Source organism: Hevea brasiliensis, chromosome 15 (assembly GCF_030052815.1).
Source record: "Hevea brasiliensis isolate MT/VB/25A 57/8 chromosome 15, ASM3005281v1, whole genome shotgun sequence".
In the NCBI taxonomy this organism is placed as follows: Eukaryota; Viridiplantae; Streptophyta; class Magnoliopsida; order Malpighiales; family Euphorbiaceae; genus Hevea; species Hevea brasiliensis.
Genome location: NC_079507.1, coordinates 75,942,119 through 75,965,217, shown reverse-complemented (window position 1 = coordinate 75,965,217; position 23,099 = coordinate 75,942,119). Strand labels below are relative to the sequence as shown.

Genomic DNA, 23,099 nt, shown 5'->3' with positions numbered 1-23,099 from the left:
AGGATGCCTAGGGCTCTGGCTAGCCTTTCTACTATCACCTCATAAACTTTTTCTTTCATTTTAACCTTAAAATATTCATCACTTTCAGCATCATCAACTCTCAAATTTTTGTAGAATTCTTGAACTTGGTTCATGAATGGCCCTTTCCATAAGCACAATTGGAGCTTTTGAAGTCCTTTTCTTCTTAGAACCTTTTTCCTAGACAGGCTCACTGGTCCTTTTCTTGGACTTTTCTTTTGATTTTCCAATGACCAGAGGAGCTTCTCTCTGTGGAGGAGGTGATGCAGGGACACTGGGATTGGTAGAATCTAAAGATGAAGAGGGTGTGGTAACCTTTTCCTTTCCTTTTCCTTTTGACCGTGCCATGACCAAATCAGAAAAAGTTGGTAGTAGGGATAGATGATACTAAGTTTACAAAATAAACAATGTGAGCAACCAACGTATAACTATTAGAAGTATACCAACACATTTTTGACACAATGTCATGCATTTAAAAAATTTAGGATTGATAGTAAGAAATAATAGGGTTCTTGAGAATATCAATAACAAATTTACAATTTTAGCAAACAATGCATTTTATTGTCGTGGAAATGCTTAAAATAAGAAAACCCATCAACTAATTTTAAGAAAAATTGAAGATGCATATAAAAAAAAAATAAATACCACAACAATGTCGCAAAAAAAAAATTACCTGATACTTGTAGACCAAACGATAATCAGTGAAGGCGAGAGAAGGAGAGAATGCATAAAAAAACTTAACCCAAAAAGAACTAATCTTGAGTGATTTCCTTTGGCAGAGAGAGTGAAATGTCGAGGAATAAGCAAGAAAAATTTTAGGGATTTTTTTTTTTGAAGAATGCGAGAAGAAAGCTTTGTGACAGAGCAAATGGGTTTCGAAAATTTTTAAAGAAAATGAAAGGAGATGGTGGTTGAGAGGGTTGTGAGTGAAACGGGTTAATCAATGGAGAAGGGATACGTTCAATCAGATTTTGGGATGCATCGGAAAAGGAAAAATTTTGAAATTTAAACTTGAAAATACATAAATGGAAATTTTATAGAGTGATTGATACCGTGTATCAGTGGAGAAGCAGAGAAGACTGATGGTTCTGCAAATTTTTGAGTCCCGCGCTAGAAATTAATATATGAAAAGTCTATTTTGCCCTCTAAACACATAATGAGACATTGCTTTAAATAAAGGGGTGTTTAAGTAATATGACTTTTAAGACTACTGGATTGACGCTCAGGCAAAAATAATTTTAGAATTTCAATACAATCAGACTTGACTACCAATTTGCCAACGAAGAATTAAGAGCAGTGATAAAGCACTTAGCAAACAAGAAAATTAGCAAACAGATTAGTATGCCACTGCAATCAAATTTTGCAAAATACTGTTCACGTCAGATCATACTCAGAAATTTTTAAATTACACCAGAAATATCAGAACACATTTTTATCACCAAAAACCAACATATATCACTTCATTTTCATATAGGAACATGAGTATGCATCAAAAGTTAAGCAAGAGCATCAGTCATACCAAGTTCTCTTCTTATTTTGCAAAAAGTTTCCTTATTAAGTGGCTTTGTAAAAACGTTAGCAAGCTATTTTTCAGAAGGGACAAATTCAATTTGAATATCACCATTTTGAACATGATCCCTAATAAAATGATGTCTAATTTCAATATGCTTGCTTCTAGGGTGTTGGATAGGATTTTTTGACAAGTTTATAGCACTAGTGTTGTCACATCTTATGGGAATGTGATCAAATTTAATTTCAAAATATTCAAGCTGTTGTTTCATCCATAAATTTTGTACAACACAACTTCCAGCTATAATATATTCAACTTCTGCTATAAAAAGTGCAACAGAAGTTTGCTTTTCACTGTGCCATGAAATTAATGCATGACCTAGAAATTGACAAGTTCCAGAAGTGCTTTTTCTGTCCAATCTACTACCAGCAAAATCTGAATCACTATAACCAATAAGATTAAATAATTCACATTTTGGATACCACAAGCCAATATTGTGTGTGCCAATGAGGTACTTAAAAATTCTTTTAACTGTTATAAGATGAGATTCTTTTGGACATTATTGAAATCTTGCACATAAACATACACTAAAATGAATGTCTGATCTAGATGCTGTCAAGTAGAGTAAAGAACCAATCATACCTCTATAGAGTTTATTATCCATCTCCTTACCTTTTTCATCTTTCTCTAATTTGACTGTTGAGCTCATGGGAGTTCCAATGCTTTTCATATCTTCCATTTTGAATTTCTTTAGCATATCCCTTATATACTTGGACTGATTTATAAAAATTCCATCTTTCATTTGTTTGATTTGCAATCCAAGGAAGAAAGTAAGTTCACTCATTATACTCATTTCAAATTTACTTTTCATCAAATTGGAAAATTTCTTACAAAGGGAATGGTTAGTAGCACTAAAAATGATATCATCTACATAGATTTGCACAATAAGCATGTCTTTTCCTAGTTTCTTAATGAAAAGAGTAGTATCCACTTTTCCTCTGTTAAAATCATTTTGAAGTAAAAATTTATTAACTCTCTCATACCATGCTCTAGGAGCTTGCTTTAAACCATAGAGAGCTTTAGTAAGCTTGTAAACATGATTTGGAAAATTAGGGTCTTCACAACCAGGAGGTTGAGCCACATAAACTTCTTCGTCACTATATCCATTTAAGAATGCACTTTTAACATCCATTTGATAAAGTATGAAATTCTTAAAATATGCAAATGCACACAATATTCTAATAGCTTCTATTTTAGCAACTGGAGCAAAGATTTCATCAAAATCAATACCTTCCTCTTGGTTGTATTCTTGAGCTACTAGTCTAGCTTTATTTCTAATTACATATCCTTTTTCATCCATCTTATTCCTAAATACCCATTTAGTTCCAATAATAGAATGCTTTTTAGGTTTAGGAACAAGTGTCCACACTTTATTTCTTCCAAATTGATTTAATTCCTCTTGCATAGCAAGAAGCCAGTTCTCATCATTTTGAGCATCATCATATGTTTTGGGTTCAAATTGAGAGATAAAAGCAACATTACCAAAATATCTTCTAAGTTGAGCTCTTGTCATCATTCTTCGTGATGGACTATCAAGAATGTCATCTTTGGAATGATTTCTATGGTACCTCCATTCTTGTGGAATGTTTTGATATTGAGGTTCATCAATTTGTAATTCTTCCATATTTGGTTGGGAGTCTTCTTGAATTTTAACATTTGTGGAACAAGAAAGTTCTTCTTCTTTGTTATTTTGATCATCCTCTACTAGTTGTTTTGGATCAAGCTCATCTTTATTTGAATTCTTTGAATTTAGGATATGCTCATTTTCATCATCACAAGAATCTTTCCTTTGCAAAAAGTATTAGCATCATCAAAAAGTATTGATGCGTCCCAACCGCAAGTGCACGGGTCGTACAAGTAGTATAGAAAAATATCGATCCCACGAGGAGTTGTGTTAATGATTGAATTTTCGATATAAAAGTTGACTAAATTGAAGTATTTATGAAATTAAAATAATGACTTAATGGGTAATGGAGTATGAAATCTAAATGTGCAAATTTAATAATCTATTCAACTATGTAATGATTTAACTAAATTTGCATCAAATTAAAATAAAGCAAATTCAAATATGGCAATATTCAAAATGGCAAGTAATTAAATTCGATTAGAAATTAACAATGATAAAAAGGCGATTCCGGAGTTCGGGATTTCATATTCAAGCTATTTTGGGATTTTCCCTAGCTAACCCAATCCATGAAATTTATGGGTTTAAAGGAGATTAATTCTAAAATCCTTTGAAAACTCTTTCGAGTGAGACAAAGAGTGCCTTAATTAACTTAATCCTACTTTCGTGGAGTTAAAATTAACCAAGACCCATTAGGTTCTTTAATCAATCTATTAAAACCCTCTTAACCCTTAGTCTATTTCTAGATCTAAGTTAATTAAGTCCAATTTCTTGATTAACTATCACTTGGTTTTCTCCTTTCGGTGCTTCAACCAAGGATTAAGAACATAACTTAATGGGGCCCTTCATTAAGCATGTGAATAAGCACACAAGAAATGGATTAAACCTCATAAATTCATTAAATTGGGACTAACCCAGTTCAAATCCACAAAAATAACTAAAATATTACATCCCTTACTCCAGAATCAAAAGTAAACTACTCACTATCCATAATGCTTACAAGATATGATGAGTTTAAATGGAAATAAAGCTTTAATCTAAGCTAAGAAGTAAGAAATTAAACACTAGAAATGTAGAAAAATGTAAAAGAAGGAAGAAATCTGCAAATCTTGGTTAAAAATGGTGTGGAAGGTGAAAATGACTCCTCAAATTCTGCCTCTCTTCTCCTCTTCTTCTTTTCTCCTTGCCTCCTCCTTCTAAAATGGGAAAATGGGACTATTTATAGCATTTTTCTGACATGGAGCCCTAAAATGGTATGTTCTAGGAGGAATTATTTGAGGGAATCTCCTGCCAGCTCATTAATGAACTCTTCATGGATCGCATAAGTGGATCGCATAAGTTATGCATCCCTTATGCGATTTCTGGTTCTGGGTCACTTATGCTTTGCATGACTTGGTGCATAGGTTATGCACAATTTCGTGAATGTGCATAAGGGAGGTGAGAATGTGCATAAGCTATGCATCTCCTTATGCACATTTCGGCCGGTTCGAACAGTTGATCTTTCTCCTTATGCAGACCGCATAGCTTATGCGCAAGTTATGCAGTTTGGTCAATGCATATTTCACTTGAAAACTTGTTTTGACCTCTTTTGCTGTAGAAGACACTCCTCAATGGCAAAAATTCTCTTTAGTCCTTCAAAAACACCATTTTTCCTACAAAACAAAGTAAAAATTACAAATTAATGCAAAATTGACAACTATGAAAAACTAACTAATTAACTAATGAAATTAGCTAAAAATGGTTAATAATCAAATAAAAATGGCTATAAAATTAGACCTAAATGACTATGCAAAATGTATGCATCAAATACCCCCAAACTCAAGCTTTTGCTTGTCCTCAAGCAAACCTTAGAATGTGATGCAAAGTTTTTAGGGGTGCCTTATCCAAAGAGCTATGAAAATTACCAATTGAAGTAACTTAACACACCTTCAGCCATACCAGCAATCCATATACCCATCCTTCAAAATGCAAAGAATTTAATGCTTATCCAAGCTTTCACCGCTTAGCCATCAAGTCAATTATCATTCAAAATCCCCAAACCAACCAATCAAAAGAGAGAGTCATGCTCAAAAGGAATTCTAGAACAATCAATAGTCAAAGTGTCTCTATATGGAATGATGGAATTGAATGAATGAATGAATAGTTCTCCAATCCCATAGGCAAATTCCCCACTCCTGTCTCCACTAATGTAGCAAGTACTATCAAGAGATCAAAGGTCTTTTTAGGGATGTAATGAAGCCATGGGGTTTAAAATGAGGCTAAGAAGAAAGATGGGTAAAAAGTATTCAAAGCATGAGAATATTTTCAATTTTTAAACATAAGGTACACTTCTTATTTTATTATAATTTTTTTTTCTTTTTCTTCTTTTTTTCTTTTTTTTTGTATATATGGAGGAGAGAAGTACACAATGAGAATTGTCAAGTGCTAGCATAGTTTACAAAACACATAAAAATGGAGGGACATTTTGATACTTTAGACTTGTATTTTGCATTTTCTTTTGATGATTGTCCCTAAAAATGCCACCCCCAAACTCATTTCTTTTAATACTTTGGGTGGATTTCTTTCATTTTGAATGGCAATAGTGAAAAGCACATATACTAGCACTTTTACAAGATGACAAGCACTTCTTCTCCCTTTTTTTTTGTATATTTTTTTCTTTTTTTTTTATTTTTATTTTTTAGAAAGTGTACCTAATATTCAATATTATTCTCATGAAAAGGGTTGGAGTGTTTGGTTCGTTGGCTAGGTAGCAATAAGGATTTCAAGAAAAATTAGGGATAAAAAGGCTCAAAGGGGTTTGCAAGGGTCAATTTTAATTAGGAAAAGGGCCAAAGGTTTAAAATGAGAAGGTTTAAATCAAAGAATGCCTAATCATCTCTCTTTTCAAGTACAAGCTGGTATTTCGCCTTGAAAGGTTTAGAAAATTTGTTCTAGGATTGGTGAGACATCATTTGACTACCTTATATCCAATAATTCCCTCTAAACACTTCCATCTCCAAATGACTAGTTGGGTGGCTTTTTGGCTAAGAAGATATGGGCAAGGGATAGACACTTCAAAACCTTGCACCTCTTAGGAAACTTTCAATCCACAAACCCAGCTAAAGGGTGAGTCAAATCACTCTCATAGGCACATTTTCAATACTCAAGGGATTTGGCAAAAGATTTTAATGCATGGTGTATGATTCCTAAGATGAGTAATGTATTAACTAAATGGAGGAAGTCTATTTGTATGTTTGTGTGCAATGTAATGTATAATGTGTGTGTAAATGTGTAATGTGTGTGTGTGTATGGATGTATATGTAAAATATTTACAATATATGTAAATGGAATGGAATGAGATGCTCCTATACTCAAAATGTGAAAAGTAAAGCCAAAAATCAAAATGTGCACCCCCAAACTCAAAATTGGACATTGTCCTCAATGTCTCAAGCAGCAGATAACCAAAACTCAAAGCAAATAATATTGACCAGGAATTGTAAAAAATGAAGAGCAAAAAGAAAGAGTTACCTGGTATGAGAATTCAAGATAAAGGAATGCATAAGAAGTCGCATGAGTTATGCAGAGTTAAGTGCTGTCCAGAGCATGTGCATAGGTAAGGTGCATAAGCCATGCGGTGCTGCATAAGTGGCAATAAGGGTTGCATAGGCTATGTAAAATATTTGCAAATTTTTTTTTTTTTTTTTGTGCATAAGTAGGGTGCATAAGCCATGCGATGCTGCATAAGTGGCAATAAGGGTTGCATAGGCTATAAAAATATTTTTTTTTTTTTTTTTTTTTTTTGGTCATGCGGAAGTGCATAAGTTATGCACTCTCCTTATGCAAGTCTCGGCTGGTCTTGGAATTCAGAGTTGGTGGTTATGCGGAAGTGCATAAGTCATGCACCTTCCTTATGCATGTTTCGGTGACCCTTGAAATTTTGAGGAGCGAAGTCATGCGGGAGTGCATAAGTTATGCACTCCCCTTATGCACCTCTCAGCAGAATTGGTTTTTCAGAAATTTGGGTCATGCAGAAGTGCATAGGTCATGCACTCTGCTTATGCAGTCTTCGGCAATTTTTGGAACTTGGGTTGGTGGTTATGCAGATGTGCATAAGCTATGCACTCTGCTTATGCACTCTTCGGTGGGTTTTGAAATTCAGAGTATGAGGTTATGCAGAAGTGCATAAGCTATGCACTCTGCTTATGCAGGTCTCGGCAACTTTGGTTTTTCTGGGTTTCTGGTCATGCGGAAGTGCATAGGTTATGCACTCTGCTTATGCACCCCTCGGCAAGTTTGAATTTTGGAGTTTCTGGTCATGCGGAAGTGCATAAGTTATGCACCTTCCTTATGCACCCCTCGGCAGAATTGGAAGTTCAGAGTTTTTGGTTATGCAGAAGTGCATAGGTTATGCACTCGCTATGCGCACTTCGCAGAGAGAGAAAATGCAGAATTTGAAGTTGTGCAAATGTGCATAAGTCATGCACTCACCTTATGCAAGTTTTGACAGATATGAAATTTGACAAAATGAGGTTATGCAGAGTTGCATAAGCTATGCACTCTGTTTATGCACTTGCAATAAAGGTGGAAAATGGCAAGAATTGTGGTTATGCAGGATTGCATAAGCTATGCAGTTACTTATGCACAATTCAATAAGATTAAGATTGCAATGGAACATGATTTGCAAGTGTGAAAAATACCCTAGAATGAAGAAATATAATTCCATGAAGCATAAACCATGAGAAATTTTCACCAAAAACACATCAATATATACAAAGTTCATCAAAAATGCATCACACAATCTTGTAGAAGATGGATCCTGCATAAAAGGCATTTGTGACCCATGCCATTTTGACTCAAAATCTGCAAATCAACATTTAGCACATTAAAACTCAATAAAATCTGCATAAAGTTGTATCTATTCACAAATGATGAACTCTCCAAGTCATGCCAAGAAAAATGCAGCATTTCCACCTTAAATCCCACAACCCAAATAAGCTCATAACTGCAAAAATGGCTCACTTACCACCATATTAACATTAAAAGCACATTTACTTAAAAGTTACACACCCAACCTTACCAAGAACATAAGCCATCTACTGCAGACACCCTCTTTGCTGCAGAATGTCATTTTTTGCTCTGCATAAACCAGGTAGCAGCTCCTGCATAGGTTATGCAGCAAAAACCAATCAGTTTTTGGGAGAGTTTGAAGGACAAAATTTTCAAGTTAAGAATCACTCCCCAGCAGTTCACCAACCTTCCTCCATTGAAATACATCTACAAGGGACAAAATTCAACAATGTCAAAAATTGAATTTGGGGAGATTCAAGATAAAAACAAAAGCAATGAAAGTAAAAGTAAATCAGCAAAAGTAAAATAAAAGGACTTGGGATGCCTCCCAAGAGCGCTAATTTATAGTCCTTAGCTAGACTCTTTTCATGTTTCATGGTGGCTGAAATTGGAATTTGTTGCCTCTGTTTCCAATAGGTGCTTCAATGAATCTATACTTCATTTTCTTTCCATCACATGAGAAGATCCTTGTTGCTTTGTCTAAAAATCCGACCATTTCTTTCTTGACAACCTTTGGTGCATCTTTTTCTTTGAGAGATGGTTGCTTTACTTCACTTTTCTCCATTTCCTCAACTTGAAAGATTGGTGCCATAGGACAAGGTGGATTACTATTCAAATCTTGTGCAAATGCAGCCTCTTTTGGATTTTCATCATTGATACTCCCTTCATGGATAAGACAACTTTCAAGAGAAGCCTTCGGATAGCTCTTTCTAAAGTGCTCTTTTACTAACTCATCAACTATATCAATTCTCAAACAAGAGTCTACATCTTCATGTTGCTTCTTCTTATCATTGCCAATATTGAAGACTAACTGATCCTCTCCGATTCTAAGAGTAAGCTTTTCACCTTTCACGTCAATCAAAGCACCACCGTAGCTGTGAAAGGCCTCCCAAAATGATTGGCATATGAGAATCCTCTTCCATGTCCAAAATGACAAAGTCAATCGGGATGTAAAATTTTCCAACCTTGATGGTATATTTTCCAAGATCCCTTCGATATTTAATTGATCTGTCTGCCAACTGAAGAGAAATGTGGGTTGGCTTAAGATCTCCCATGTTAAGCTTCTCATAGATGGAGAGGGGCATAAGGCTTACACTAGCCCCTAAATCACATAAAGCTTTTATAGAACATGATTCCCCAATATGGCATGGAATTGAAAAACTCCTGGATCCTTGAGCTTTGGAGGAAGTTTCCTTTGGAGGATAGCACTGCATTCCTCGATTAAGGCTCTGATCTCATAATCTTCAAGTCGTCTTTTGTTTGAGAGAATTTCTTTTAAAAACTTAGCATAAGAAGGCATTTGGGAAAGAGCATCGATAAAAGGCACATTTATATATAGCTTCTTCAAAACCTCTAAGAACTTCCCAAATTGCTTATCAAGCTTGGCTTTTTGAAATCTCTGTGGAAAGGGAAGCTGTGGCTTGTAAGGCTCTGGAGGTATATATTTCTCTTCTTTCTCTCCAACCTCCTCTTTACCTTTTCTTGCACTCCCTTTTTCACTCTTTTGTTTTTCATCTCCCTCAAAATCTTCCTCATTTTCTCTCTTTTCAACTTTTTCACTCTTCTCATTATGCACTATTTTACCACTCCTCAGTGTGATGGCATGACATTGCTCCCTTGGATTTTCTGTTTGACTAGGAAGTTTCCCCATAGAATTGGTACTTGATGAGCATGCTTGTTGTGCAATCTGATTTTCCAAAGATCCTATTGTGTGTTTGCATTTGTTCCAGCCTTGCTTTCATCTCTCTCAACTCTTCATCACGCTTAATTTGATTAGCAAGAATTTGTTGTAATAAAGCCTCTGTGGTAGAACTTTGTTCTTGCTGTCTTGGTAAAGGTGCAAGATTTGCATTCTTTTGCTGAAAACTAGGTGGTGATTGCCTAGGTTGTTGGTATTGATGCTCTTGTTGTTGTGATGGAAAGTTCTGAGTTGAAGCTTGATTTTGCTGATTCTCCCATGAAAAATTGGGATGATTCCTCCAAGCATATGAAGGATAATCTACTCCACAGCTCATTGTTCCTTCTGCATAAGTAACTTGTTGAGAACTTCCAGAGCATGATGATGAACTGACTAGCATACTTAAATCCTCCATTTTCTTAGCAAGGACATTAGTGAGTGCATCAAATTTGGCATTGATCATGTTGAATGGATCAAGCTCATACATTCCAGTAACTTGCCTTTTTTGAGTTGGAGTTGACCCTCTTGGACTACTCCATAGATGACTGTTCTTTGCTATTTTCTCTAATAACTCATAAGCTTCATCTTCATGCTTAATGATGAATTCCCCTCCAGTTTGAGCATCAATGATTCCTCTGATAGCAGGAGTGACATTTGTGTAAAAATTCTGGTTTATCATCCATTTAGGAATGGCATGATGTGGACATTGTCTCTCCAACTCCTTCCATCTCATCCATGACTCATAAAGAGTCTCATCTTCTCTTGGTCTAAAAGCAATCATTTGATTCCTCAACTCTTGAGTTTTCAGTGGAAAGTATTGGGCAAGAAATACATCGGTGAGTGCTCCCAATTTGTAATTGAGTTGTGAGGTAAAGAATCAAGCCAATCCAATGCTCTATCTTTCAAAGAGAATGGAAACAATTTTAGCCTTCTGCATCATCGATACTCAGTTGTTTTTGCATGTCACAAATCATAGCAAATTTCTTGAGATGTGTGTGGATTTTGAAGGATGACCCCCAAATTGAGAATTCTGAATCATTTGAAGGACTCCAAAATCCATCTTGTAACTATTTACATCAATTATTGGTCTTGCTATGCTCTCTCTCAAGTCATCAAAACGAGGAAAAGCATGATCCATCATACTTCCCCTAGGCAGATTAGCATTTACTACCTCTTCACCATGGGCTGCATTTTCATTATTTTGACCAATTCAAAGATTACCAACACCAATTCTAATTCTTTCATCAGCCATGTCTGCTTCTAATTCAGTTTCTATCAAGGCTTCTTTTCTTTTTCTGGTTTCTTTCTTGTTAGCCTTACAAAATTTCTCAATTTCAGGGTTGAATAATAAGGATGTATCACTTGTGCTTCTAGCTCTTCTCATAAAAGATTAAGAGTACCTGAAAAAGAACAAACAAACACAAAATGAAAAGATAACAGAGATAAAACTAAAAAACAACTAAAATAATCAAGAATTCAATCTTAAACAAACAACTCCCCGGCAACGGCGCCAAAAACTTGATGCGTCCCAACCGCAAGTGCACGGGTCGTACAAGTAGTATAGAAAAATATCGATCCCACGAGGAGTTGTGTTAATGATTGAATTTTCGATATAAAAGTTGACTAAATTGAAGTATTTATGAAATTAAAATAATGACTTAATGGGTAATGGAGTATGAAATCTAAATGTGCAAATTTAATAATCTATTCAACTATGTAATGATTTAACTAAATTTGCATCAAATTAAAATAAAGCAAATTCAAATATGGCAATATTCAAAATGGCAAGTAATTAAATTCGATTAGAAATTAACAATGATAAAAAGGCGATTAGGAGTTCGGATTTCATATTCAAGCTATTTTGGGATTTTCCTAGCTAACCCAATCCATGAAATTTATGGGTTTAAAGGAGATTAATTCTAAAATCCTTTGAAAACTCTTTCGAGTGAGACAAAGAGTGCCTTAATTAACTTAATCCTACTTTCGTGGAGTTAAAATTAACCAAGACCCATTAGGTTCTTTAATCAATCTATTAAAACCCTCTTAACCCTTAGTCTATTTCTAGATCTAAGTTAATTAAGTCCAATTTCTTGATTAACTATCACTTGGTTTTCTCCTTTCTGCTTCAACCAAGGATTAAGAACATAACTTAATGGGGCCCTTCATTAAGCATGTGAATAAGCACACAAGAAATGGATTAAACCTCATAAATTCATTAAATTGGGACTAACCAGTTCAAATCCACAAAAATAACTAAAATATTACATCCCTTACTCCGAATCAAAAGTAAACTACTCACTATCCATAATGCTTACAAGATATGATGAGTTTAAATGGAAATAAAGCTTTAATCTAAGCTAAGAAGTAAGAAATTAAACACTAGAAATGTAGAAAAATGTAAAAGAAGGAAGAAATCTGCAAATCTTGGTTAAAAATGGTGTGGAAGGTGAAAATGACTCCTCAAATTCTGCCTCTCTTCTCCTCTTCTTCTTTTCTCCTTGCCTCCTCCTTCTAAAATGGGAAAATGGGACTATTTATAGCATTTTTCTGACATGGAGCCCTAAAATGGTATGTTCTAGGAGGAATTATTTGAGGGAATCTCCTTGACTCATTAATGAACTCTTCATGGATTGCATAAGTGGATCGCATAAGTTATGCACCCTTATGCGATTTTACTGGTTCTGGGTCACTTATGCGAAGCTGCATGACTTGGTGCATAGGTTATGCACAATTTCGTGAATGTGCATAAGGGAGGTGAGAATGTGCATAAGCTATGCAGTCTCCTTATGCACATTTAATTTGGTTCTGAACAGTTGATCTTTCTCCTTATGCAGATCTGCATAGCTTATGCGGCAAGTTATGCACAGTTTGGTCAATGCATATTTCAGCTTGAAAACTTGTTTTTGACCTCTTTTTGCTGTAGAAGACACTCCTCAATGGCAAAAATTCTCTTTAGTCCTTCAAAAACACCATTTTTCCTACAAAACAAAGTAAAAATTACAAATTAATGCAAAATTGACAACTATGAAAAACTAACTAATTAACTAATGAAATTAGCTAAAAATGGTTAATAATCAAATAAAAATGGCTATAAAATTAGACCTAAATGACTATGCAAAATGTATGCATCAAGTATATGCATTGATTCTTCCATGGTCAAGGTTTTTCTATTGAAAATCCTATATGCTTTGCTATTTGTTGAATAACCTAGAAATATTCTCTCATAATACTTAGCATCAAATTTCTTAAGATTGATGTCTTTGTTATTCAAAATGTAACATTTGCAACCAAAGACATGAAAATATGCAATATTAGGTTTTCTTCCTTTCCAAAGCTCATAAAGAGTTTTCTTTAAAATAGCTCTAATGGAAACTCTATTCAGAATGTAGCATATTGTATTTATAGTTTCTGCTCAGAAATATTTTGGTAAACTATTTTCATTCAGCATTATTCTTGTCATTTCTTGCAAAGATCTATTTTTTCTTTCAACAACTCCATTTATTGTGGAGTTCTAGGAGCTAAAAATGTATGATAAATACCATTTTTAGAACAGAAATTTTCAAACAAACTATTTTCAAATTCCTTTCCATATCACTCCTAAAAAATGTAATGCAATAGCCTTTTTCATTTTGAATTCTGTTGCAAAAAGCTTCAAATACATCAAAGGTTTCATTTTTATAAGCAAGAAAGAAAGTCCATGTGAATCTTGAAAATTCATTAACAAATTACATATGTATATGCCTTGCCTCGTAGACTTCTAGGTGTGATTGGACCAAAAAGATCAAGATGTAATAACTCCAATGGTCTAGATGTAGTCATAACATTTTTTGATATAAAAGATGATTTTGTATGCTTACTAAGTGCACATGCTTTGCATTGAAATTCTTTTTCAAAACTTAACTTTGGAAGGCCTCTAACAAGATTTCTTCTAGAAAGTTTAGCAAGTGTACTCATGCTAGCATGTCCTAATTTTCTATGCCACAACCATGCACTATCATCTGAAGTCATAAAGCATGTTTCACAATTTTCTTCAAGACTTATTAAATCAATTAGGTAAATATTATCTATTCTAGCACCTGCAAACATAACATTATTTCCATGAATCTCCCAATGTGTAGAAGTAAAAATGACTTTAAAACCATTATCACACAGTTGAATAGCACTTAAAAGATTATATTTTATTCCTTATACTAAGGCAACATTCTTAATGCAAGGATTTTTATCAATAGTTCCACATCCAATAATTTTAGCTTTACTTTTATCTCCAAATTTGACATAACCTTCTTCTTTCAAAGTAAGAGAGGAGAATTTGCCTTTATTTCTTGTCATATGCCTAGAGCAACCACTATCTATGTACCAGTGTTCTGTTTCTAGCATACTCCTTAGGCAGACCTGAAATCAGTTAACTGTCCTTAGGTACCCAAGTAACTTTGGGTCCTTGTTTGTTAGTGATATTAGGTAGGGTTCCTTTAGGCACCCACACTTTCTTTGCCTTAAAGGTTCTTTTTCTAATAGGACAAGCATTAATCATATGACCTTTATGATTGTAATAAAAATATGTAATATTTGGTTAAGAAGAAGATGAAGCTTTGACAAAATAATGTTTGTATTTTCCATATTTCATAAATCCATCATAACCAATTCTAAATTTTTCATTTGTAGATCTTTGATTCCCAATAAGTACATCAAGTGTTTCTTTTCCTTTCGTAAATTTAGTTAAATCTCTTGTCAAAGATTCAACTTTTGCTTTAAGAATTCTGTTTTTCTCAAGAAGTTGTTCACAAACTTCTTTTGATCTTTGAAGCTCATCATTAATTTCCTTAAATAACTTCATTTGAGATTTGTAAAATTCATTTTCCTTTGAAACCATACTCAAAGAAATATTTTCTGATCTTAAAGCTCAATTTTCATGTATCAAAATTTTGCATTTCTTTTTAAAAGATCTATATTTATCATATGTCTTTACAAATGCAAGTTCTAACTCATCAACATTAGAAGGTTCAAGATTTACCTCATTTTCACTATCTTTAATGTGGGAGCTTTCACCTTTTTCTTCAATTGCCATCATACAAGCATTTGCAACATCTTTGTCACTTGTTTCATCATTTGATGCACTATCACTCCATGTTGCCACTATTGCCTTTTTACTTTTATCCTTTCTAAACTTGTTTTTCTTCTTCAATGTAGGATACTTTGGCTTAATGTGGCCTAGTTTGTTACACTCATAACAAACTATTTCACTTGAATGATTTGGAGTCTTTGGAGCATAATTTTTTGTGAACTTCTTGTATTTGCTTCCACCTTTTCTAAATGCTCTTTTGAATCTCTTGACTATTATAGCCATAGCTTTATCATCATCACTTGAAACACTTGAATCATCACTTGAACTAGCTTTGAAAGCAACACTTTTTTTTTCTCATCTACCTTTTCAGATATGAAGGCTATACCTTTCTTTTTCTTTTGATCACCTTCTTTCTCATATTTCTTGTAAATTATCTCATGTGCAATGAGAGAACCAATTAGCTCATCATAGGTGTACTTTCTGAAATCCTTGGTGTCTTAAATAACAGTGGTCTTTGCTTTCTATGACTTTGGAAGAGATCTCAAAATTTTCTTTACAAGTTCTTGTTCCCCAAATTTCTTTCCAAGAGCTTTAAGAAGATTAACAAGATCTGTGAATCTTGTACTCATTTCAGCAATAGTTTCAGCAGGTTTCATCTCAAATAACTCATAATCACGGATGAGGAGATTTGCCTTTGATTCTTTCACTACATCAGTTCCTTTATATGTGACTTCTAGTTTATCCCATATTTCTTTTACAGTTTGACAACCTGAAATACGATTATACTCATTAATATCAAGAACACAATGAAGAATGTTAATGGCTTTAGCATTTGTAGAAATATTCTTCCAATCATTATCATCAAATTCAACTTCAACTTTAGGAATTTGCACACTTCCTTCACTGGTTTTATAAGGAACATAAGGACCATCTTTGATTATTCTCCAAGCATCAATATCAACAGATTGTACAAAGTTTCTCATTCTAATTTTTCAAAAAGAGTAATTTGTGCCATTAAAAAGTGGTGGTCTAGTGATTGAATAACCTTCAGCTAAGAGAGCAGGTATACCAGCCGAGTTACTAGATGAACCAGCCATGTGTATGGATCACTCGTTTAATCCTCAAGCAAGAGAGACAAGCTCTGATACCAAATTGATGTCCCAAAATATGTCTAAGAGGAGGGTGAATTGGACTTTAAAATAATTTTTCGGTTCTTGCTCAAAACCTTTGAAAAATTATAGCTTGGTTCAACCTAATTTTCTACTGTGAAATATGTGCAATACTGCTCAATTGATAAGTTGATACAAAGTTGGCTCATAAACATTCAATATACTGATCTAATAGGATATATTGGCATTCAGTAATCTGAATAAAATCACAACACAGCAAACAGAGCAGTAAACAGAATATATTAGTTGATAGCAGATATAGCAGTAAGCAAATTATATCAGATATCAGCAGATTCAACTGTAAACAAATTATCTCAGTTTGCAGCAGAGTTAACAGTAAACGGTATCAATTTTCATCTCAGCAAAAACACTTCAAACAGAAAATTAAAATGCATAAATGTAAAGAGTAAGAATTGAGAAAATTAAATACTGAATTTTTATAGTGGTTTGGCTTAACTAGCCTACTTCCACTCTCTCAAAGATCCCACTTTGAGTTTTCACTCCACTATTCTTCTCTTTTAAAGGCAAGAGACAAAAGCCCTTTACAAATCTTCTCACCAACGCTTTTACAAGTAACTTCACACTTCTACCAAGTGTTATCCCAAACACTTTTCACAATCAAACTTCAATAGGTGCTTGAATGACCTCTTATAAATGCTAAGAAAGTGTTCAAAACTCAATCTCACTCAATATAACAGAATCTATAAAGAATATATGAGTAGGTAAACCAATGATGAGTAATAAAACCAATTTAGAGCACTTTGAATAAAAGCTTTAATTTTCTTAAAAGGTTAGGAACAGTAGAGAGACTTTCATTAAGTGCAAAATGACCAAGAGTAAGTGTATTTATAGTTTTGGATCATTTCTGACCGTTTGAGAACTCATTTGAACGTTACAATTTCAAATTTCAAGAAAATAATCGTTATTTTGTCTTTTTCTGCGATATTGTGCAGAGTTAAGACAGTAAGCATACCATAACAAGTAGCAAACCAGTTAGCATACCAGGAAAACTTTTTTGCATAACTTTGAAAACTTCAAAACTTTACACCAAATCATAATCAAATGTTTTTAGTCCATTGATGATATTTTGAAAACTTAGGATAAAAAAAGAAATTGAGGGATTAAAAATAAGTACCATTGGCTTCTACTTCTCAATTCTTTTCACAAATAATCATAAAAGTTAAAACTAACTTCTATACTACATGTACCTTCAAATTTGATTTTTAATGCAGCTTTAGAAGGTAACATTTTCTTTCTTTATCTCCTTTGATTAATCCTGTGTTATCTTAAAATGTCTTCCTTTCTTTAAAAGCACAGATCCATCATAAATTCTTTGAGTTTTTTTCTTTGTTCTTTGAGAAGCACAATACTAAAAACAAGATTAGTTTGATTTTAGTTGAATTTTGTTATCATCAAAATCTATGCTCCTTTGAACTCACGGGGTCAACACTTGGATCAAATTTACATCTTCGCAAGAGCAAACAGAAGCATATAACCGTTGAAAAGCAGGAGGAAAGATATACACCATTTACAAAGTCAGACTCCTGCTTAACTTGTAAAATCAAGTTCATTAATATAGGAAAACCCACCATCATACCAACAAAAAGTTCAACATGATACGAGAACTACGCTGACTCAGGACTATTACATCACAAAGTAAGACCTGAGGAAAGGAAATGAAAAACAAACACATCTGCTAACTAATTTTTGCTCTCATTCGATAAGCTCCAAGAGCATGATATAAGGTATATGCAGAATAAAGTGAAGCCAATATGATTCATTAATCTAGTCTGCTTTTGACCAACTCATTTAGCGATTTCTGCAGTGCCTCCTTTTCCCCCGGCTGCTCCTATCTTCAGAATCAGATTCTGAACCTAAATCAGAATCAGAGGACTCCGAAGTTGACCTGTACCTCCTACGCCTCTCCTTCTTCTGCTTCTTCTTCTTCTTCCTCCTCTGCCGCCTACTCTCTTCTTCCGAATCAGATGATGAGCTGCAATCTGAACTCTCTTCCTCCGAAGAAGATTCTGCTTCTGTCATAGACGAAGATCCACTATCACTCTCAAAAACCGAAGCCTCACTATCACTGCCAGAATGAGAATCTGATCTATGCTTCCTCTTGCTTTTCTTAGATGCTTTACCCTTCTGCTCCTTAGCATCCGGGTTATCCAACTCATAAGAGAGAGGAGGGAGTTTCATCCTCAATTTAGGGTTCTTAAGCTGCTGTGTCCTCGAAGGTCGTGACATATAAACTCTTTCATTCTTGCACTCAAAAGTCCAGTGTCCAGTTTGAAAACATTTCTGACACTGAGCGGTACCACCAACAGCGGACATTGTAGACTTAAGGTCTTTTCTTTCACCCAATCTCACTTGTTTTTCTGTACTCATCAAGTACATCTGCCGTTTGGCTTCCCTTTTCTCTTGCCATCGGCTAGGCCCTTCTTCCTTCTGCCCATAAGCATTGACATTACGGGCAGCAGCAGCTGCAGCCCTTTCAGCCTGGGCACGACTAAGACCTTTTGCAGCACTCAATGCTGCAGCCTTGATCCTGTCGGCCGCAGCCTGACCTTTCTCTTCCTTCTTACTTGACATGACGTAAAACCCCAATACCCACAACCTTGAATCGGAAAACAGCAACGTCAACCCTGCATTCAAAAGTTAATTTACTCGGTCATAAATCAGCAATTAGGAGTTATACTATTTCCCCAAAAAAGCAGAATTTGTTCCATAAAATTTTATTAAATCTCTCGATTTTCCCAGCAACTAAAAATATCAACAGCAAAAAAATTCCTCCAGGGAAAACAAAAGAGTATCTAATCAATAAGATAATAAGTAAAAACCCTTGTCTTCCACGAAAGATTGAGGACCTAGATTTCCAAATACCACCAAGCCTCACCAGATGCAAATTCAAAATTCATGCCCTAAGTTGCAGTTATCTTTTGACGTATTCAATGAAATCCAACCGTAGTAAAATAAACGCGCTTACCTTGATGAATTCAAGAGCGGGTGATTATGCCAGTGAAGCGAATCCAATAATTTAGCTTGTAGTAGGAGACGAGGAACTTGACTCCCAGCCCCAGGCAGTCGATTCTTGATTCTCGGTTTTTGCCCCTTTGCACGCCGAAGATGTAACGGACTAAATCTTTATGGGCCGAATTCTAGGCCCAATATTTAAACCAGGAGTCTGGCTGGACGATCATAAACGGGTTATTTACTGTGCCTCGTTAGATCTAAGCCTAGTATTAGGCTCTGTTCGCATGAGTAATCGATATATATATATATATAAAATAAGAAAATATTTTTAAAATAATATCACGTGATAATTTTTATTATATATAAATTATAAATTATTTAATAATTATCTATTAATATTATAATAAGTATTTATTATAAGATAATTTATAATAAATTAATATATAGTAATTATATATATTTATATCTATATCATGAATAAATAGATTTTAATTATTTTTGTGATGAAATATTTATTAAAAAGTTTGAAAGATAAAATGATAAAATAAAATTTGAAAAATTTAAAATATTACATTATTTTTATATATTAAAATTGAAGAAAAATATATAAATTAAAATTATTAATAATCACATGTTAATCCACGTGGAATTCCATATGATATATGATATTTTCTTTTATAGTATTAACACGTAATTAATACATAGCATTCTGTTTCACAATATTACGATGTAGTGTTCTTTATTACATGTAAGTTTTAAATTATTTAATAATTATCTTATTAATATTATAATAAGTAGCTAATATTAGAAGATAACTTATAATATTGAATATATATTAATTAATAATTACATATATTTATATTTATATTATACATAGATAGATTTTAATTATTATTTATTAAAAAGTTTAAGAAATAAAAGTAATAAAAATAAAATTTAAAATAATTAACAAAAAGTTAAAATATTACACTATTTTTATATATTAAAATTAAAAAATATATATAAATTAAATTTATTAATAGCCAGGCAATTCTTTAGTCATATTAATAGTAATTTCATATAAGATATCCTCCATAAAATAACAATCCAATAAAAATTAAACATATATACATAAGTAGGTAGGCTTTTTAAAATTATAGCTACCAAGTAACTAACAGTTTTTCTTTGTTTTTTCAAAATTTAATAATTACTTTTACTTATGTATAACTCGTTTATTAATTTACCATTTCATGTGAATTTGCTTATATGATATCACTGAGTTAAAATGCAATTTTTTCTATTCACATTTACAAACACATTTTTTTTTCATTTATTTTGTAAAATATATATTATTTTTAATACATTGCTAGTGTATCTAATTTTAATATAATATTTACCATAATCATCTAAAAATAAAATATTTATTGGAAAGTGATTAAATATTTAACCATTAAAATAAGATAAAGATTGTTTGAATGAGCATAATGGATGTAATTTTCTTGGATATCAACCATTTTATGATTGTCATGGAGTATTTAAAAAAAAAAGTATTTCTTTACACATAAATTTTTATAAAAAATGAAACTCATAATTTTATATAAAAAAATATATACATCGAAGAAAAAAAACAACAAAAGAAGGTAAAACTTCATTAAATTGCTAAGCCCTATGTAAAATTTTTACTGGATCAACACATATAATAATATGATAAAAGTGATTTATTTATATTAATTCTTTACATTTAAATTTTATTTGAATTGAAAAGTTGATTTTTTTAAAAGTTATATTTTAATATTATTAAAAAAATAATGTAAAAAATATTTAATTATCTTAAATTTTTATAATTAAATCCAATATACAACAAATCATTTTCTCTCTTTTTCTTATTATTAATATCCATTTTAAATTAAATTACTTTGTTGTTTAGCTATTACTTCTAGCAGTAGAAGACATGCAGCCGTAGCTCACAACATTGCAATTGCATCATCTGGTTTTTAATTGTTATACATTTTCTTTTCCAACAAAGCATCGATTCATTAGAGGCTATTGTACACTATTGTGTTACTAATATTGCTGAAGAAAACAGGGTGCTGATCTTTATTCAGATAGATATTCTAGTCGAAGCTTGTCGACCACATGCTCAAAAGTTCAACATTTTAACGAAAGATTTAAGATTAAGCGACTTTATTAGATTCAAAAATCGTATACAAATAAAACATTTTCGGACTTCGATCAAAACGCAGGGGGAGGGGGGGGTTGAATATTCAAGCCTTTCAATCACCATGGCAGTGCATGTTCAAGAAAGTAGCAACATGTTATCAACTAAACTAGAAATTAAGCAGCAGCCTCGTTTTGAGATCCATTTCCGGCTTCAGAATATCCCACTTAGAAGATTTGCAGCAGTGGAAATTGCAGCTCCAGTGATCGCACATTGCACTATTTGCTTATGGGAAACATCATCTATTGTAAGTGCCAATGCCATACCTGTTATGGCTCCAGCCACTGCACTATTTTTCTGCATCGATTTAAGCAATAAAATGTCATTATCTTAATGATTATATGTGCACCGCAATATAACAGAGAAGAAAAAACTAGCTAGGAGCAATATGTTTCTACTGCATAAGACAATGGCCACGAAGACACTGCAAATAAATCACCACTTTAGTTTCCAGGATTTTATTTTTTACAACAGCTGTTGTCATCTATATCCCAAGAGATGATAGGTGCATGTAGGTTATCCATAAGAGACATTAATTACCCAATCATAAGCTCCACGAGCCTCTCTTAGTCCATAAGTAAGACCTGAATACATGCCAGCAGCCAGTCCTGCAGCATAATTCATAATTGTGATCTGAAATACAATTTCAATGATGCAAATTCATTCTTCACAAACCCCACGAGAGAGAAAGTCAACATGTAAACAAATACAAGTCGCAAACACTGACCCCACTGTAAGGATTCTTTTCCCGTGCTCTTCACCTAAAAGACAAGACAAGGATATTGTTAGAGAAAGCAACAAAACGGAACTCTTTTTACGCGTTTTTCACCTGTAAAACAAATAATCTATGAATTAAGTATTTATGGAATTGAAGGTTCAAAATTCACCAATGCTTCAAGAGATTTTCTGTTAGTTTCTCCTGCAAAGCAAAAAATATAGCATATAAGACGCAGGAAATACAGGGATACTGAACCAAACGAATCGCTGAACCAAGAACTTCAACATCCTATCAAGGCGGCGAAAAAACAAAGCAATCGCTAATACTGGCTGCTACACCAAAACGTACCTCTGAGGTCAGGAAATCGGTGGCGCTTCTTGGAATCAGTAGAGGTAGGGAGCTCTGGCGGCACACCACTTGAATCAAGTTCACTGCCTATACATCAAATTGCAACCCAGAGATCAAACTTCATCAACAGACAAAAAGATCAACTCAAAATATAGCGTTACCTTCAATTGCAGTGAAATAAGCCTCACGTGACACCGACTGAATTGCTCCAATCTGTGATCAAACAACATCATTTAGCTAAGGAGTGGCATGAAAATAGTAATGAAGAGGATGTATGATACGTACGCCAGCGGCTTTGACAAAGCTCTCAGCGACGCGATTGAGGAGAGGGTGGCCAAGGTCGAAGAAGCAACCCTTTTCGAATCCACGGACTTCATCCAGCAATTTACTGGTCATTTTTTGCTCTGTACTTTTCTCTCTAACAATACATTTACAGGTGAGACGATCACAACCAAATGAAATGACGAGATGCAAGCAGAAACCAAACAACCGGTGGCTGGCTTAGATATGGAGGTTGGAGAGGGAAAAACTTACCTTTAAACAAATGGTGAAAGAAAAGGACACGTGTTTCCTAGACCCTGATTACCTGTCTGCTCCAGAAACGAGTTTGCGAATTACGTGGGGGATCCTGGCCGGATCTCTATTTCCAGTTTGACCGTGTGTCATCTTGTACCTAGAGATTATTCAATTCGCCCC

General features: G+C 33.7%; 2 protein-coding genes and 1 non-coding gene across 3 annotated transcripts; 1 reads left to right on the top strand and 2 right to left on the bottom strand.

The window, feature by feature from the left end:
• Positions 1 to 10,625: 10,625 nt before the first annotated feature.
• LOC131174286 (small nucleolar RNA R71) lies at positions 10,626 to 10,733 on the top strand. The gene has a single exon (XR_009144534.1). It is a non-coding gene; the product is annotated as a small nucleolar RNA R71 (small nucleolar RNA).
• Positions 10,734 to 17,709: 6,976 nt separating this feature from the next.
• Positions 17,710 to 19,312, bottom strand: LOC110632985 (uncharacterized). The gene is made up of 2 exons (XM_058136633.1): positions 19,154 to 19,312; positions 17,710 to 18,812 (listed from the first exon to the last, which is right to left on the bottom strand). The coding sequence occupies exon 2, from the start codon at positions 18,757 to 18,759 to the stop codon at positions 17,977 to 17,979; it is 783 nt and encodes a 260-aa protein (XP_057992616.1). The 5' UTR covers positions 18,760 to 18,812; positions 19,154 to 19,312; the 3' UTR covers positions 17,710 to 17,976.
• A 1,974-nt stretch (positions 19,313 to 21,286) lies between these two features.
• Positions 21,287 to 23,071, bottom strand: LOC110632946 (outer envelope pore protein 16-2, chloroplastic). Its single transcript, XM_021781333.2, has 7 exons — positions 22,689 to 23,071; positions 22,565 to 22,616; positions 22,404 to 22,490; positions 22,225 to 22,256; positions 22,065 to 22,098; positions 21,878 to 21,945; positions 21,287 to 21,634 (listed from the first exon to the last, which is right to left on the bottom strand). The coding sequence occupies exons 1-7, from the start codon at positions 22,797 to 22,799 to the stop codon at positions 21,491 to 21,493; spliced, it is 528 nt and encodes a 175-aa protein (XP_021637025.2). The 5' UTR covers positions 22,800 to 23,071; the 3' UTR covers positions 21,287 to 21,490.
• Between the last annotated feature and the right edge of the window lie 28 nt (positions 23,072 to 23,099).

What these genes read in the sequence shown, in the direction of transcription:
- LOC110632985 (XM_058136633.1), bottom strand. Translation starts at nt 18,759, where the DNA reads ATGTCAAGTAAGAAGGAAGAGAAAGGTCAGGCTGCGGCCGACAGGATC.
- LOC110632946 (XM_021781333.2), bottom strand. Translation starts at nt 22,799, where the DNA reads ATGACCAGTAAATTGCTGGATGAAGTCCGTGGATTCGAAAAGGGTTGC. An exon ending in TTATTTCACTGCAATTGAAG is followed by an intron (nt 22,491 to 22,564) that starts GTAACGCTATAT and finishes TTTGATGTATAG; the next exon opens with GCAGTGAACTTGATTCAAGT. An exon ending in CCGATTTCCTGACCTCAGAG is followed by an intron (nt 22,257 to 22,403) that starts GTACGTTTTGGT and finishes TTTGCTTTGCAG; the next exon opens with GAGAAACTAACAGAAAATCT.